This window comes from Oncorhynchus mykiss, chromosome 7 (genome assembly GCF_057628025.1).
Source record: "Oncorhynchus mykiss isolate SJ-2025 chromosome 7, ASM5762802v1, whole genome shotgun sequence".
In the NCBI taxonomy this organism is placed as follows: Eukaryota; Metazoa; Chordata; class Actinopteri; order Salmoniformes; family Salmonidae; genus Oncorhynchus; species Oncorhynchus mykiss.
The window spans coordinates 76,910,150-76,927,500 of record NC_143028.1 but is presented as its reverse complement, the minus strand read 5'-3'; the positions used below and the strand labels follow the sequence as shown (position 1 = coordinate 76,927,500).

The 17,351-nt window shown below is 46.9% G+C and overlaps 1 protein-coding gene across 28 annotated transcripts in view; it reads right to left on the bottom strand.

Moving 5' to 3' along the window:
- The window catches only part of dock3 (dedicator of cytokinesis 3), a 398,499-nt gene that overhangs the window by 252,718 nt on the left and 128,430 nt on the right, over window positions 1–17,351 (bottom strand). For all 28 annotated transcript variants that reach the window (XM_090242011.1, XM_090242016.1, XM_036984230.2 and 25 more), the window contains exon 2: window positions 4,717–4,800. In XM_090242011.1, coding sequence (XP_090098137.1) covers window positions 4,717–4,800 — 84 coding nt within the window. The remainder of the gene's footprint in view (window positions 1–4,716; window positions 4,801–17,351) is intronic.

Sequence of the window (17,351 nt, the reverse complement as noted above, 5' to 3'; positions counted from 1 at the left end):
ACTAACACACCTTGTGTTGTGTTAACAGGATACTGACACACCTTGTGTTGTGTTAACAGGATACTGACACACCTTGTGTTGTGTTAACAGGATACTGACACACCTTGTGTTGTGTTAACAGGATACTGACACACCTTGTGTTGTGTTAACAGGATACTGACACACCATGTGTTGTGTTAACAGGATACTGACACACCTTGTGTTGTGTTAACAGGATACTGACACACCTTGTGTTGTGTTAACAGGATACTGACACACCTTGTGTTGTGTTAACAGGATACTGACACACCTTGTGTTGTGTTAACAGGATACTGACACACCATGTGTTGTGTTAACAGGATACTGACACACCATGTGTTGTGTTAACAGGATACTGACACACCATGTGTTGTGTTAACAGGATACTGACACACCATGTGTTGTGTTAACAGCACACTGACACAACCTTGTGTTGTGTTAACAGGATACTGACAGACCATGTGTTGTGTTAACACCGACAAACGCTGACACTACACATCCAAGTATATCTGACCAAATTATGAAAGACAATAATTGTCATTTTGAATTTTCAAAGTCAGTGCTGAAGAGGTGGAAACACTATTGTTGTCCATCAACAATGACAAGCCACCGGGGTCTGACAACTTGGATGGAAAATTACTGAGGATAATAGTTGTCACGACCCCCGACCGAAGGTGGCTCCCCTTCCCGTTCGGGTGGCACTCGGCGGTCGTCGTCGCCGGCCTACTAGCTGCCACTGATTATTTTCTCCCCCTCCTTATGTGTTTATTGAGTACACCTGTTTTGAGTTGGCTATAATTAGTGAGGCTTTATTAGTCAGCCGGCCCGTCTGGTTCTTTGTGCGGGATTGATCATTGTAACCCTGGTGTTTGCATTAGATGTACATGTTTGTGTATTTAGTGCTAGACTGTTTTCGTTTCCCTGTGTCTGGGGCATTTGGTTTGAGCATCCGTAAGTGGGTTGACCGTAGTTCACCGTGTGTGCATTAAAGAAAAAGCACTTTATTGAACTCTGCTTTCCTGCGCCTGATTTCACCCTCACGACACCCAGGACCTTACAATAGTGGACGATATTGCCACTCCTATTTTCCATATCTTCAATTTAAGCCTAATAGAAAGCGTGTGCCCTCAGGCCTGGAGGGAAGCAAAAGGCTTTCCGCTACCTAAGAACAGTAAAGCCCCCTTTACTGGCTCAAACGGCCGACCAATCAGCCTGTTACCAAGCCTTAGTAAACTTTTGGAAAAAAATTGTGTTTGACCAGATACAATGCTATTTTACAGTAAACAAATTGACAACAAACTTTCACGCACAGCACTTATACAAATGCCCGATGATTGGCTGAGATGAATTGATGTTAAAAAGATTGTGGGGGCTGTTTTGTTTTTGACTTCAGTGTGGCTTTTGACATTATTGATCATAGTCTGCTGCTGGAAAAAAATGTATGTGTTATGGCTTTACATCCCCTACTATGTTGTGGATAAAGAGTTACCTGCCTAACAGAACACAGAGGATCTTCTTTAATAGAAGCCTCTCCAACATAATCCAGGTAGAATCAGGAATTCCCCAGGGAAGCTGTCTATTCCCTTTACGTTTTTCAATATTTACTAATAACATGCCACTGTCTTTGAGTAAAGCCAGTGTGTCTGTACACGTCAGCTGAATGACTGCGACTGAAATGACTGCAGTACTTAACAAAGAGCTGCTGTTAGTTTCAGAATGTGTGGCAAGGAATAAGTTAGTCCTAAATATTTCAAAAACTAAAAGCATTGTATTTGGGACAAATCATTAACTAAACCCTAAACCTCAACTAAATATTGTAATAAATAATGTGGAAATTGAGCAAGTTGAGGTGACTAAAAACTGCTTGGAGTAACCCTGGATTGTAAACTGTCATGGTCAAAACATATTGATACAACAGTGGCTAAAATGGGGAGAAGTCTGTCCAAGCGCTACTCTTCTTAACTGCAATATCAACAAGGCAGATTGTACAGGCTCTAGTTTTGTCGCACCTGGACTACTGTTCAGTCGTGTGGTCAGGTGCAAATTGCAATTAGCTCAGAACAGGGCAGCACGGCTGGCCCTTGGATGTACACAGAGAGATAACATAATGATATGCTTGTCAATCTATCCTCGCTCGAAGTGGAGGGGAGATTGACTTCATCACTACTTGTATTTGTGAAAGGCATTACATGTTGAATGCACTGAGCTGTCTGTTTAAACTACTAGCACACAGCTCAGACACCCATGCATACCCCACAAGACATGCCACCAGAGGTCTGTTTAAACTACTAGCACACAGCTCAGACACCCATGCATACCCCACAAGACATGCCACCAGAGGTCTCTTCGCAATACTAGAACAGACTATGGGGGCGCACAGTACTACATAGAGCCATGACGACATGGAACTCAATTCCACATCAGGTAACTGATGCAGCAGTAAAAATAGACCTTATGGAACAGCGGGGACTGTGAAGAGACACAAACAAGCACAGACACGATAACATATGCACTATAAACACACGTAAACATGGATTTTTGTGTTGTAGATGCGTGATAGTGGAGTAGGGGCCCGAGGGCACACACTTAGTGGGTTGTGAAGTCTGTTTTGAATGTATTGTAATTTTTTACAAATCCTATAACTGCCTCGGCAGCAGCTAATGGGCATCCTAATGGGGATCCTAATGGGGATCCTAATGGGGATCCTAATGGGCATCCTAATGGGGATCCTAATGGGGATCCTAATGGGGATCCATAATGGGGATCCTAATGGGCATCCTAATGGGCATCCTAATGGGGATCCTAATGGGCAACCTAATGGGCATCCTAATGGGGATCCTAATGGGGATCCTAATGGGCATCCTAATGGGGATCCTAATGGGGATCCTAATGGGGATCCTAATGGGGATCCATAATGGGGATCCTAATGGGGATCCTAATGGGGATCCATAATGGGGATCCTAATGGGGATCCTAATGGGGATCCTAATGGGGATCCTAATGGGCATCCTAATGGGGATCCTAATGGGGATCCTAATGGGGATCCTAATGGGGATCCTAATGATCCTAACTGCTGACCACTGGCCAGGCTTTGAGCCCTTCGATACACACTACCGTATATTTCATTTGATCCTCTAGGATCTCTGGGACTGGGTTCTCCTATGAGAAGTCTCTTATTGCTCTGAAACGTAGAAACCGCCTCCCCCTCCCATTCCATCCCGTCAACAGAGCTGTGTGTGATCTGACCAAGCCTTAGGGTTAATGGAATAGACAGAGTAGATTTCCCTGGGGAGATAGAGCAGATAAGTGTGTGTGTGCGTGTTTGTGTGTGTGTGTGTGTGTTTGTGTGTGTGTGTGTGTGTGTGTGTGTGTGTGTGTGTGTGTGTGTGTGTGTGTGTGTGTGTGTGTGTGTGTGTGTGTGTGTGTGTGTGTGTGTGTGTGTGTGTGTGTGTGTGTGTGTATGTATGTGTGTGTGTGTGTGTGTGTGTGTGTGTGTGTCGCTCCTTCCCGGCCTCCCATCCTGATCGATACACAACAAGAGGCCCAGTGAGCAGTGTCTAATGTCACACCATCTGACTCATTATCAGCCGGCCAACGCAGGTTCAGTTCACAACCAGAGTCACAGCTACAGACACAGCCGTCTCACATCCAGAGTCACAGCTACAGACACAGCCGTCTCACAACCAGAGTCACAGCTACAGACACAGCCGTCTCACATCCAGAGTCACAGCTACAGACACAGCAGTCTCACCTGTCTACTGGCTTTGCCTGCTTCTTACAAATACCAATGGAGGAGGCTATGGAGTCAGGGAGGCTATGGAGTCAGGGAGGCTATGGAGTCAGGGAGGCTAAGGAGTCAGGGAGGCTATGGAGTCAGGGAGACTATTCAGTCAGGGAAGCTATAGAGTCAGTGAAACTATGGAGTCAGGGAGGCTATGGAGTCAGGGAGGCTATGGAGTCAGGGAGACTATGGAGTCAGGGAGACTATGGAGTCAGGGAGGATATGGAGTCAGGGAGGCTATGGAGTCAGGGAGACTATGGAGTCAGGGAGACTATGGAGTCAGGGAGGCTATGGAGTCAGGGAGGCTATGGAGTCAGGGAGACTATGGAGTCAGGGAGGATATGGAGTCATTGAGGATATGGAGTCAGGGAGGCTGTGGAGTCAGGGAGGATATGGAGTCAGGGAGGCTGTGGAGTCAGGGAGGATATGGAGTCAGGGAGGATATGGAGTCAGGGAGGCTGTGGAGTCAGAGGATATGGAGTCAAGGAGGCTGTGGAGTCAGGGAGGATATGGAGTCAAGGAGGCTGTGGAGTCAGGGAGACTATGGAGTCAGGGAGGCTGTGGAGTCAGGGAGGATATGGAGTCAGGGAGACTATGGAGTCAGGGAGGCTGTGTAGTCAGGGAGGCTGTGGAGTCAGGGAGGATATGGAGTCAGGGAGGCTATTGAGTCAGGGAAGCTATTGAGTCAGGGAGGCTATGGAGTCAAGGAGACTATGGAGTCAGGGAAGATATGGAAACAGATTGTTTCTTCAATATCTGAACTGTCTATAGGGGTTATAGCTTGTCAGAGAAGGGCTTGTGCAACAATGAGTACTAAACCTCCAGAGAACATGAGAACATGAGAGTGTTGCAGCACAGGGTGGGTATGTGAACACCAGAGTACAGTACTGTCTATTCAATGCTGTGGAACTAACATACCTTCACATTTCTCCAGTATCTGAATTGTCTCTCCTATCTCCAGAGACAGACCCTGCGTCACGATCCCTCGAAACGTGCAGATCACTGAGGGAAAGAAGAGAGAGAAGAAGGGATGAGTTTTCAGATGACAAACAGGTACCAGCGAAGGAAGAATTACATGGTAGAAATGAATGGTAGAGGTACAATTTTTTATTTTTTTATTTTAAACAATTATCCAGTCAGATAAACACTCCAAACAGTCTACCCGACCGCTCAGAGGAGTCCACATGGTCCTAAAGCACACCGTTGCCTCGGTTTGTACCACATTCCAATGATATATCACACTGTAACCCTGGAGCAGAGAAACCCTATTCACACTGTAACCCTGGAGCAGAGAAACCCTTCATCCTATTCACACAGTAACCCTGGGGAAGAGGAACCCTATTCACACTGTAACCCTGGAGCAGAGGAACCCTATTCACACTGTAAACCTGGGGCAGAGAAACCCTATTCATAATGTAACCCTGGGGCAGAGAAACCCTATTCACACTAAAACCCTGGAGCAGAGAAACCCTTCATCCTATTCACACTGTAACCCTGGGGTAGAGAAGCCCTTCATCCTATTCACACTGTAACCCTGGAGCAGAGAAACCCTTCATCCTATTCACACTGTAACCCTGGAGCAGAGAAACCCTTCATCCTATTCACACTGTAACCCTGGGGAAGAGGAACCCTATTCACACTGTAACCCTGGGGCAGAGAAACCCTATTCACACTGTAACCCCGGAGCAGAGAAACCCTATTCACACTGTAACCCTGGAGCAGAGAAACCCTTCATCCTATTCACACAGTAACCCTGGGGAAGAGGAACCCTATTCACACTGTAACCCTGGAGCAGAGAAACCCTTCATCCTATTCACACTGTAACCCTGGAGCAGAGAAACCCTATTCACACTGTAACCCTGGAGCAGAGAAACCCTTCATCCTATTCACACTGTAACCCTGGGGCAGAGAAACCCTTCATCCTATTCACACTGTAACCCTGGAGCAGAGAAACCCTATTCACACTGTAACCCTGGAGCAGAGAAACCCTTCACCCTATTCACACTGTAACCCTGGGGAAGAGGAACCCTATTCATACTGTAACCCTGGAGCAGAGAAACCCTTCATCCTATTCACACAGTAACCCTGGGGTAGAGAAACCCTTCACCCTATTCACACAGTAACCCTGGGGCAGAGAAACCCTTCATCCTATTCACACTGTAACCCTGGGGAAGAGGAACCCTATTCACACTGTAACCCTGGAGCAGAGAAACCCTTCACCCTATTCACACAGTAACCCTGGGGAAGAGAAACCCTTCATCCTATTCACACTGTAACCCTGGGGCAGAGAAACCCTATTCACACTGTAACCCTGGAGCAGAGAAACCCTTCATCCTATTCACACTGTAACCCTGGGGAAGATAAACATTTCATCCTATTCACACTGTAACCCTGGGGAAGATAAACCCTTCATCCTATTCACACTGTAACCCTGCGGCAGAGAAACCCTATTCACACTGTAACCCTGGAGCAGAGAAACCCTTCATCCTATTCACACAGTAACCCTGGGGAAGAGAAACCCTTCATTCTATTCACACTGTAACACTGGAGCAGAGAAACCCTTTTCACACTGTAACCCTGGAGCATAGAAACCCTATTCACACTGTAACCCTGGAGCAGAGAAACCCTATTCACACTGTAACCCTGGAGCAGAGAAACCCTATTCACACTGTAACCCTGGAGCAGAGAAACCTTTCATCCTATTCACACTGTAACCCTGGAGCAGAGAAATCCTTCATCCTATTCACACTGTAACCCTGGGGAAGAGAAACCCTATTCACACTGTAACCCTGGAGCAGAGAAACCCTTCATCCTATTCACACTGTAACCCTGGAGCAGACAAACCCTTCATCCTGTTCACACTGTAACCCTGGAGCAGAGAAACCCTTCATAATATTCACACTGTAAACCTGGGGAAGAGGAACCCTATTCACACTGTAACCCTGGACCAGAGAAACCCTTCACCCTATTCACACTGTAACCCTGGAGCAGAGAAACCCTTCATCATATTCACACTGTAACCCTGGGGCAGAGAAACCCTATTCACACTGTAACCCTGGGGCAGAGAAACCATTCATCCTATTCACACTGTAACCCTGGGGTAGAGAAACCCTATTCACACAGTAACCCTGGAGCAGAGAAACCCTATTCACACTGTAACCCTGGAGCAGAGAAACCCTTCATCCTATTCACACTGTAACCCTGGGGCAGAGAAACCCTTCATCCTATTCACACTGTAACCCTGGAGCAGAGAAACCCTATTCACACTGTAACCCTGGGGCAGAGAAACCCTTCACCCTATTCACACTGTAACCCTGGGGAAGCGGAACCCTATTCACACTGTAACCCTGGAGCTGAGAAACCCTTAATCCTATTCACACAGTAACCCTGGGGTAGAGAAACCCTTCACCCTATTCACACAGTAACCCTGGAGCAGAGAAACCCTTCATCCTATTCACACAGTAACCCTGGGGAAGAGAAACCCTTCATCCTATTCACACAGTAACCCTGGGGCAGAGAAACCCTTCATCCTATTCACACTGTAACCCTGGGGAAGATAAACCCTTCATCCTATTCACACTGTAACCCTGGGGCAGAGAAACCCTATTCACACTGTAACCCTGGAGCAGAGAAACCCTTCATCCTATTCACACAGTAACCCTGGGGAAGAGAAACCCTTCATTCTATTCACACTGTAACACTGGAGCAGAGAAACCCTTTTCACACTGTAACCCTGGAGCATAGAAACCCTATTCACACTGTAACCCTGGAGCAGAGAAACCCTATGCACACTGTAACCCTGGAGCAGAGAAACCCTATTCACACTGTAACCCTGGAGCAGAGAAACCTTTCATCCTATTCACACTGTAACCCTGGAGCAGAGAAATCCTTCATCCTATTCACACTGTAACCCTGGGGAAGAGAAACCCTATTCACACTGTAACCCTGGAGCAGAGAAACCCTTCATCCTATTCACACTGTAACCCTGGAGCAGACAAACCCTTCATCCTGTTCACACTGTAACCCTGGAGCAGAGAAACCCTTCATAATATTCACACTGTAAACCTGGGGAAGAGGAACCCTATTCACACTGTAACCCTGGACCAGAGAAACCCTTCACCCTATTCACACTGTAACCCTGGAGCAGAGAAACCCTTCATCATATTCACACTGTAACCCTGGGGCAGAGAAACCCTATTCACACTGTAACCCTGGGGCAGAGAAACCATTCATCCTATTCACACTGTAACCCTGGGGTAGAGAAACCCTATTCACACAGTAACCCTGGAGCAGAGAAACCCTTCATCCTATTCACACTGTAACCCTGGAGCAGAGAAACCCTATTCACACTGTAACCCTGGAGCAGAGAAACCCTTCATCCTATTCACACTGTAACCCTGGGGCAGAGAAACCCTTCATCCTATTCACACTGTAACCCTGGAGCAGAGAAACCCTATTCACACTGTAACCCTGGGGAAGCGGAACCCTATTCACACTGTAACCCTGGAGCTGAGAAACCCTTAATCCTATTCACACAGTAACCCTGGGGTAGAGAAACCCTTCACCCTATTCACACAGTAACCCTGGGGCAGAGAAACCCTTCATCCTATTCACACTGTAACCCTGGGGAAGAGGAACCCTATTCACACTGTAACCCTGGAGCAGAGAAACCCTTCATCCTATTCACACAGTAACCCTGGGGAAGAGAAACCCTTCATCCTATTCACACTGTAACCCTGGGGCAGAGAAACCCTATTCACACTGTAACCCTGGAGCAGAGAAACCCTTCATCCTATTCACACAGTAACCCTGGGGAAGGAAGAGAAACCCTTCATCCTATTCACACAGTAACCCTGGGGAAGAGAAACCCTTCATCCTATTCACACTGTAACCCTGGGGCAGAGAAACCCTATTCACACTGTAACCCTGGGGCAGAGAAACCCTTCATCCTATTAACACTGTAACCCTGGAGCAGAGAAACCCTATTCACGCTGTAACCCTGGAGCAGAGAAACCCTTCATCCTATTCAGACTGTAACCCTGGGGCAGAGAAACCCTTAATCCTATTCACACTGTAACCCTGGAGCAGAGAAACCCTATTCACACTGTAACCCTGGAGCAGAGAAACCCTTCACCCTATTCACACTGTAACCCTGGAGCAGAGAAACCCTTCATCCTATTCACACTGTAACCCTGGGGAAGAGGAACCCTATTCACACTGTAACCCTGGGGAAGAGGAACCCTATTCACACTGTAACCCTGGGGAAGAGGAACCCTATTCACACTGTAACCCTGGAGCAGAGAAACCCTTCATCCTATTCACACAGTAACCCTGGGGTAGAGAAACCCTTCACCCTATTCACACAGTAACCCTGGGGCAGAGAAACCCTTCATCCTATTCACACTGTAACCCTGGGGAAGAGGAACCCTATTCACACTGTAACCCTGGAGCAGAGAAACCCTTCATCCTATTCACACTGTAATCCTGGAGCAGAGAAACCCTTCATCCTATTCACACAGTAACCCTGGGGTAGAGAAACCCTATTCACACTGTAACCCTGGGGTAGAGAAACCCTTCATCCTATTCACACTGTAACCCTGGGGTAGAGAAACCCTTCATCCTATTCACACTGTAACCCTGGAGCAGAGAAACCCTTAATCCTATTCACACTGTAATCCTGGAGCAGAGAAACCCTTCATCCTGTTCATAATGTAACCCTGGATCAGAGAACCCCTATTCACACTGTAACCCTGGGGCAGAGAAACCCTATTCACACTGTAACCCTGGAGCAGAGAAACCCTTCATCCTATTCACACTGTAACCCTGGAGCAGAGAAACCCTATTCACACTGTAACCCTGGAGCAGAGAAACCATTCATCCTATTCACACTGTAATCCTGGAGCAGAGAAACCCTTCATCCTATTCACACAGTAACCCTGGGGTAGAGAAACCCTATTCACACTGTAACCCTGGGGTAGAGAAACCCTTCATCCTATTCACACTGTAACCCTGGGGTAGAGAAACCCTTCATCCTATTCACACTGTAACCCTGGACCAGAGAAACCCTTCACCATATTCACACTGTAACCCTGGAGCAGAGAAACCCTTCATCATATGCACACTGTAACCCTGGGGCAGAGAAACCCTATTCACACTGTAACCCTGGGGCAGAGAAACCATTCATCCTATTCACACTGTAACCCTGGGGTAGAGAAACCCTATTCACACAGTAACCCTGGAGCAGAGAAACCCTTCATCCTATTTTCACTGTAACCCTGGAGCAGATAAACCCTATTCACACTGTAACCCTGAGGCAGAGAAACCCTTCATCCTATTCACACTGTAACCCTCGGGCAGAGAAACCCTTCATCCTATTCACACTGTAACCCTGGAGCAGAGAAACCCTATTCACACTGTAACCCTGGAGCAGAGAAACCCTTCATCCTATTCACACAGTAACCCTGGGGTAGAGAAACCCTTCACCCTATTCACACAGTAACCCTGGGGCAGAGAAACCCTTCATCCTATTCACACTGTAACCATGGGGAAGAGGAACCCTATTCACACTGTAACCCTGGAGCAGAGAAACCCTTCATCCTATTCACACAGTAACCCTGGGGAAGAGAAACCCTTCATCCTATTCACACTGTAACCCTGGGGCAGAGAAACCCTATTCACACTGTAACCCTGGAGCAGAGAAACCCTTCATCCTATTCACACAGTAACCCTGGGGAAGAGAAACCCTTCATCCTATCCACACTGTAACCCTGGGGCAGAGAAACCCTATTCACACTGTAACCCTGGGGAAGAGAAACCCTTCATCCTGTTCACACTGTAACCCTGGGGAAGAGAAACCTTTCATCCTATTCACACTGTAACCCTGGGGAAGAGAAACCCTTCATCCTATTCACACTGTAATCCTGGAGCAGAGAAACCCTATTCACACAGTAACCCTGGGGCAGAGAAACCCTTAATCCTATTCACACTGTAATCCTGGAGCAGAGAAACCCTTCATCCTGTTCACACTGTAACCCTGGAGCAGAGAAACCCTATTCACACTGTAACCCTGGAGCAGAGAAACCCTTCATCCTATTCACACTGTAATCCTGGAGCAGAGAAACCCTTCATCCTATTCATACTGTAACCCTGGGTTAGAGAAACCCTATTCACACTGTAACCCTGGGGTAGAGAAACGCTTCATCCTATTCACACTGTAACCCTGGGGTAGAGAAACCCTTCATCCTATTCACACTGTAACCCTGGGGCAGAGAAACCCTTCATCCTATTCACACTGTAACCCTGGGGTAGAGAAATCCTTCACCCTATTCACACTGTAACCCTGGGGCAGAGAAACCCTTCATCCTATTCACACTGTAACCCTGGGGCAGAGAAACCCTTCATCCTATTCACACTGTAACCCTGGGGCAGAGAAACCCTTCATCCTATTCACACTGTAACCCTGGGGTAGAGAAACCATTCATCCTATTCACACTGTAACCCTGGGGCAGAGAAACCCTTCATCCTATTCACACTGTAACCCTGGGGAAGAGAAACCCTATTCACACTGTAACCCTGGAGCAGAGAAACCCTTCATCCTATTCACACAGCAACCCTGGGGCAGAGAAACCCTATTCACACTGTAACCCTGGAGCAGAGAAACCCTTCCTCCTATTCACACTGTAATCCTGGGGCAGAGAAACCCTTCATCCTATTCACACTGTAACCCTGGGGCAGAGAAACCCTTCATCCTATTCACACTGTAACCCTGGGGCAGAGAAACCCTTCATCCTATTCACACTGTAACCCTGGGGTAGAGAAATCCTTCACACTATTCACACTGTAACCCTGGGGCAGAGAAACCCTTCATCCTATTCACACTGTAACCCTGGGGGAGAGAAACCCTTCATCCTATTCACACTGTAACCCTGGGGCAGAGAAACCCTTCATCCTATTCACACTGTAACCCTGGGGTAGAGAAACCATTCATCCTATTCACACTGTAACCCTGGGGCAGAGAAACCCTTCATCCTATTCACACTGTAACCCTGGGGAAGAGAAACCCTATTCACACTGTAACCCTGGAGCAGAGAAACCCTTCATCCTATTCACACAGCAACCCTGGGGCAGAGAAACCCTATTCACACTGTAACCCTGGAGCAGAGAAACCCTTCCTCCTATTCACACTGTAATCCTGGGGCAGAGAAACCCTTCATCCTATTCACACTGTAACCCTGGGGCAGAGAAACCCTTCATCCTATTCACACTGTAACCCTGGGGCAGAGGAACCCTATTCACACTGTAACCCTGGGGGAGAGAAACCCTTCATCCTATTCACACTGTAACCCTGGGGTAGAGAAACCCTTCACCCTATTCACACTGTAACCCTGGGGCAGAGAAACCCTATTCATAGAGCAAGTGTAGAGGTTTGGTGGCTCTCTGTGGATTGGTATGGCATGTGAGTCGCTCGATGGTTTTGTTATCTCATCTTCCAGCTCCAGAGACAAAGCAGCAGTAGTTCTACTATGGAGGTCCTGTCACATTATACTGTAACCCAGAACAACATCACTGTCACTGACATAGTCTCTCTATCAGCCCCACTGTTCCTGACAGGAACAGGCTGGGGCTGGTGGTGGCCTCTTTCTCTGTTCTCTGACCTCTCTCCCTTTCTCTCTCTCTCTCTCCCTCTCTCTCTCTCCCTCTCTCCCCCTCTCTCTCTCTCTCTCTCTCTATCTCTCTCTCTCTCTCTCTCCCTCTCTCTCTCTCTCTCTGTCTCTCTCTGTCTCTCTCTGTCTCTCTCTCTCTCTCTCTCGCTCTCTTTTTTGCTCTTTATCCCACTCTACTCTCTCTCTCTCTCCCCCCTCTCTCTCTTTCTCTCTCTCTCACCCCCCCCCCCCTCTCTTTCTCTCTCTCACCCCCCCTCTCTCTCTTTCTCTCTCTCACCCCCTGGCCTGCATTCTCTCTCTCTCAACCCTTGGCCTGCATCCTCTCTCTCTCACCCCCCTGCTCTCTTTCTCTCTCTCACCCCCTGGCCTGCATCCTCTCTCTCTCCCCCCCTCTCTCTTTCTCTCTCTCACCCCCTGGCCTGCATCCTCTCTCTCTCTCACCCCCCCCCCCCCTCTCTCTTTCTCTCTCTCACCCCCTGGCCAGTATCCTCTCTCTCTCACCCCCCCTCTCTTTCTCTCTCTCACCCCCTGGCCTGCATCCTCTCTCTTTCGCTCACCCCCCCCCCCCTCTCTTTCTCTCTCTCACCCCCTGGCCTGCACCCTCTCTCTCTCCAGATTAGTGATTCCATGGCTGCCTGCATCAAGCTTAACCCACTACTGGGAAGTGGGCATGCCCTGTCCTCTAATGATGATTCTAGTATATTATAGGACCAGATTAGTGGGCAGACTGAGATACAGACATAGGCAAACCATAGGCAGGAATGGATGGAATCCATTAGAATATAGAATAGCTGAAGAGATTTGTTTTTGTAACGGCAGTCTATTAGCGTAACTGCAAAGTGTTAGTATCGTGTTGTGTTCCATTAAGAAACATTTTTCTAGATCCCACGGAATACAGAGAGGATTGTTGCCAGATAAACCAGATCGAAGGGAATAATAAAAACATTTTAGTCGTGAGTCGTGTGTGTTGGGCTTGTGTTGTTGTTGCCAGTGTTGTGCGGAGTCATCACATGGAACCATTAAAACAAGAGTTCTGTCCCTGGCTGTTCTTTCTGTTCTGGATGCAGAATGTTTGTGGTGTTACTAAGCAACATGCTTCTGAAGCAGAATACAGAATGAAGAACAGAGATTAGAGTCTGGCACCTGGCTCCTCCTACTGACACCCTGCATTCCACCAGTCAGGACATCACCAACATATAGGTCTGTACTATTACACCTGTATAGCTAGCCGCTCACACACACACACACACACACACACACACACACACACACACACACACACACACACACTCACACTCACACTCACACTCACACTCACACTTACACTCACACTCACACTCACACTCACACTCTCACACTCACACACACACACACACACAGACACACACATCCAGGTGCATGCATCATCTAACAACGAGGGTCTATTTAACCAATAGCAGACATCTTGAACTGTGACATACGCTGAGTGTATAGCAAACATCAGGATCACCTTCCTAGTATTGAGTTGTCCCCTTTTTGTCCTCAGAACAGCCTCAGTTCATCAGGCCATGGACTCTACAAGGTGTCTAAAGCGTTCCACAGGGATGCTGGCCCATGTTGACTCCGATGCTTCCCACAGTTGTGTCAAGTTGGCTGGATGCCCTTTGGGTGGTGGACCATTGTTGAAACACGCGGGAAACTGTTGAGCGTGAAAAACCCAGCAGCGTTGCAGTTCTTGTCACAAACGCCTGGCACCCATAACCTATATTTCTTACCCATCAACCCTCTGAATGGCACACATACACAATCCATGTCTCATGTCTATTCTCAATATTGTTTAAAAATCCTTCTTTAACTCGTCTCCTCCCCTTCATCCACACTGACGGAAGTGGAATGAAAAAGTGACATCAATAAGGGATCATAGCTGTCACCTGGATTCACCTGGATTCACCTGGATTCACCTGGATTCACCTGGTCGGTGTCAGTGTTCTTAATGTTTTGTATAGTCAGTGTATCTCAACATCAATATTCAGCATCAGTCAAAAAAAAACACGCCACACTTCCAATACCACACTCCCAATGCCACACTCCCAATGCCACACTCCCAATGCCACACTCCCAATGCCACACTCCCAATGCCACACTCCCAATGCCACACTCCCAATACCACACTCCCAATGCCACACTCCCAATGCCACACTCCCAATGCCACACTCCCAATGCCACACTCCCAATACCACACTCCCAATGCCACACTCCCAATGCCACACTCCCAATGCCACACTCCCAATGCCACACTCCCAATGCCACACTCCCAATACCACACTCCCAATGCCACACTCCCAATGCCACACTCCCAATACCACACTCCCAATGCCACACTCCCAATGCCACACTCCCAATGCCACACACCCAATACCACACACCCAATGCCACACTCCCAATACCACACTCCCAATACCACAATCCCAATACCACACTCCCAATACCACACTCCTAATGCCACACTCCCAATGCCACACTCCCAATACCACACTCCTAATACCACACTCCCAATACCACACTCCCAATTCCACACTCCTAATGCCACACTCCCAATACCACACTCCCAATACCACACTCCCAATGCCACACTCCCAATACCACACTCCTAATACCACACTCCCAATACCACACTCCCAATTCCACACTCCTAATGCCACACTCCCAATACCACACTCCCAATACCACACCCAATGCCACACTCCCAATACCACACTCCTAATGCCACACTCCCAATGCCACACTCCTAATGCCACACTCCTAATGCCACACTCCCAATACCACACTCCCAATACCACACTCCCAATACCACACTCCCAATGCCACACTCCCAATGCCACACTCCCAATACCACACTCCCAATACCACACTCCCAATGCCACACACACACACACACAGGATTAACAGCATAGAAAGAATCCAAACGCATCTGCCATCTGTGTTCTCCGGCTCTGTTCAGACGTCAGACAGAGAGCAGTTTGTGAGGGCATTTAGTGTTCCGATTTACCAAGCCTGACTACATGATGCAATTTGCACTTCTACTTCAAAAGCTTTGGGTTAATATTTCATGTTGTTGTGGGGAAAGACTTCGCCACAGAAGTACTGCTGTAAACATTTACAGGACCACTGATCATATCACATCGACCTTGCCTGACATGGAACACTAGTCACTTTAATAATTTTTACATACCGCTTTACTCATCTCATATGTATATACTGTATTCTAGTCTACTGTATTTTAGTCAGAAACCACTTGTGTGTATTGTTGTGTAATTGTTAGATACTACTCAAATCAAATCAAATGTATTTATATAGCCCTTCGTACATCAGCTGATATCTCAAAGTGCTGTACAGAAACCCAGCCTAAAACCCCAAACAGCAAGCAATGCAGGTGTAGAAGCACGTTGGCTAGGAAAAACTCCCTAGAAAGGCCAAAACCTAGGAAGAAACCTAGAGAGGAACCAGGCTATGTGGGGTGGCCAGTCCTCTTCTGGCTGTGCCGGGTGGAGATTATAACAGAACATGGCCAAGATGTTCAAATGTTCATACTACTGCACTGTTGGAGCAAGGAACACAATAATTTTGCTACACCCGCAATAACATCTGCTAAATATATGTATGTGACCAATAACATTCGATTTGATTTGATTTGGACACACGTCTACAATCTGTGAATAATTCAATACATGGACATTACGTGTGTTGGTTCATTACTAGGAAAATACATTACATCGAAATATCCTAAGTGAGGTGTGTAGACAGTATGGTATATAGGATAATATTGCTATGGTTGAGACAGGCAGCACGGCATTAAAACTGAATCAACAACATTCAGGGGGAGGTAGATGCATATATTTATGTTTTAAGGAGAGAGCACTAGAGACTGAGAGAGACAGAGAGAGAGAGAGAGAGAGAGAGAGAGAGAGAGAGAGAGAGAGAGACAGAGAAAGAGAAAGAGAGAGAGAGAGAGAGAGAGAGAGAGAGAGAGAGACAGAGAGAGACAGAGAGAGACAGAGAGAGACAGAGAAAGAGAAAGAGAGAGAGAGAGAGACAGAGAGAGACAGAGAGAGACAGAGAGAGAGAGAGAGAGAGAGAGAGAGAGAGAGAGAGAGAGAGACAGAGAAAGAGAAAGAGAGAGAGAGAGAGAGAGATAGAGAGAGAGAGAGAGAGACAGAGAGAGACAGAGAGAGACAGAGAGAGACAGAGAAAGAGAAAGAGAGAGAGCGAGAGAGAGACAAGTGACATCAAAATTATCGTTTTGCGGCTATACATTGTTTTTTACGTTTACAATATTTACAGACATTTGAATAAAACAGGCTTATATACCATTTCGGGTTCTGATGGGGTACGGTACGGCGGTTGAACTAAACTCATGAGGCATTTATAAGTTGAATTCTTCAAGAACAAATGAGTAGGCTTATTATATCATTCATTTATATGTACAAAAATGTGGACTGCCCCTTTAAAGAACTCTAAACATGATGTATTTCATCCTAAACCCTTGGAGAATTACACAATCACAAAAACAACAGAATCAATATGGGTACAAATACTCTACTGTGGGTAGCAGTCCTTCTGTCAATGCTAATAATGTTTTCAGTGCTCTCTGATTTTATTCAAAGGCAGAATTTACATATTCTCAGTACGTCAAATGTTTTTTTACATCATGATAAAAAAAATATATATAAAGTGCATTGTGAATCTTGAACACTAGATGGCAGTATATCTGGTACATACCGAACAAAAAGGTGATTCAAAAAATACTGACTATCAGCCCATTCATACCGTAGGCCTGTGATGTAAACTGCCTTGTATTTGTTTAACTGAACGTGCTACGGGTGGGTTTAACCTATGAATGTTTAATAACGT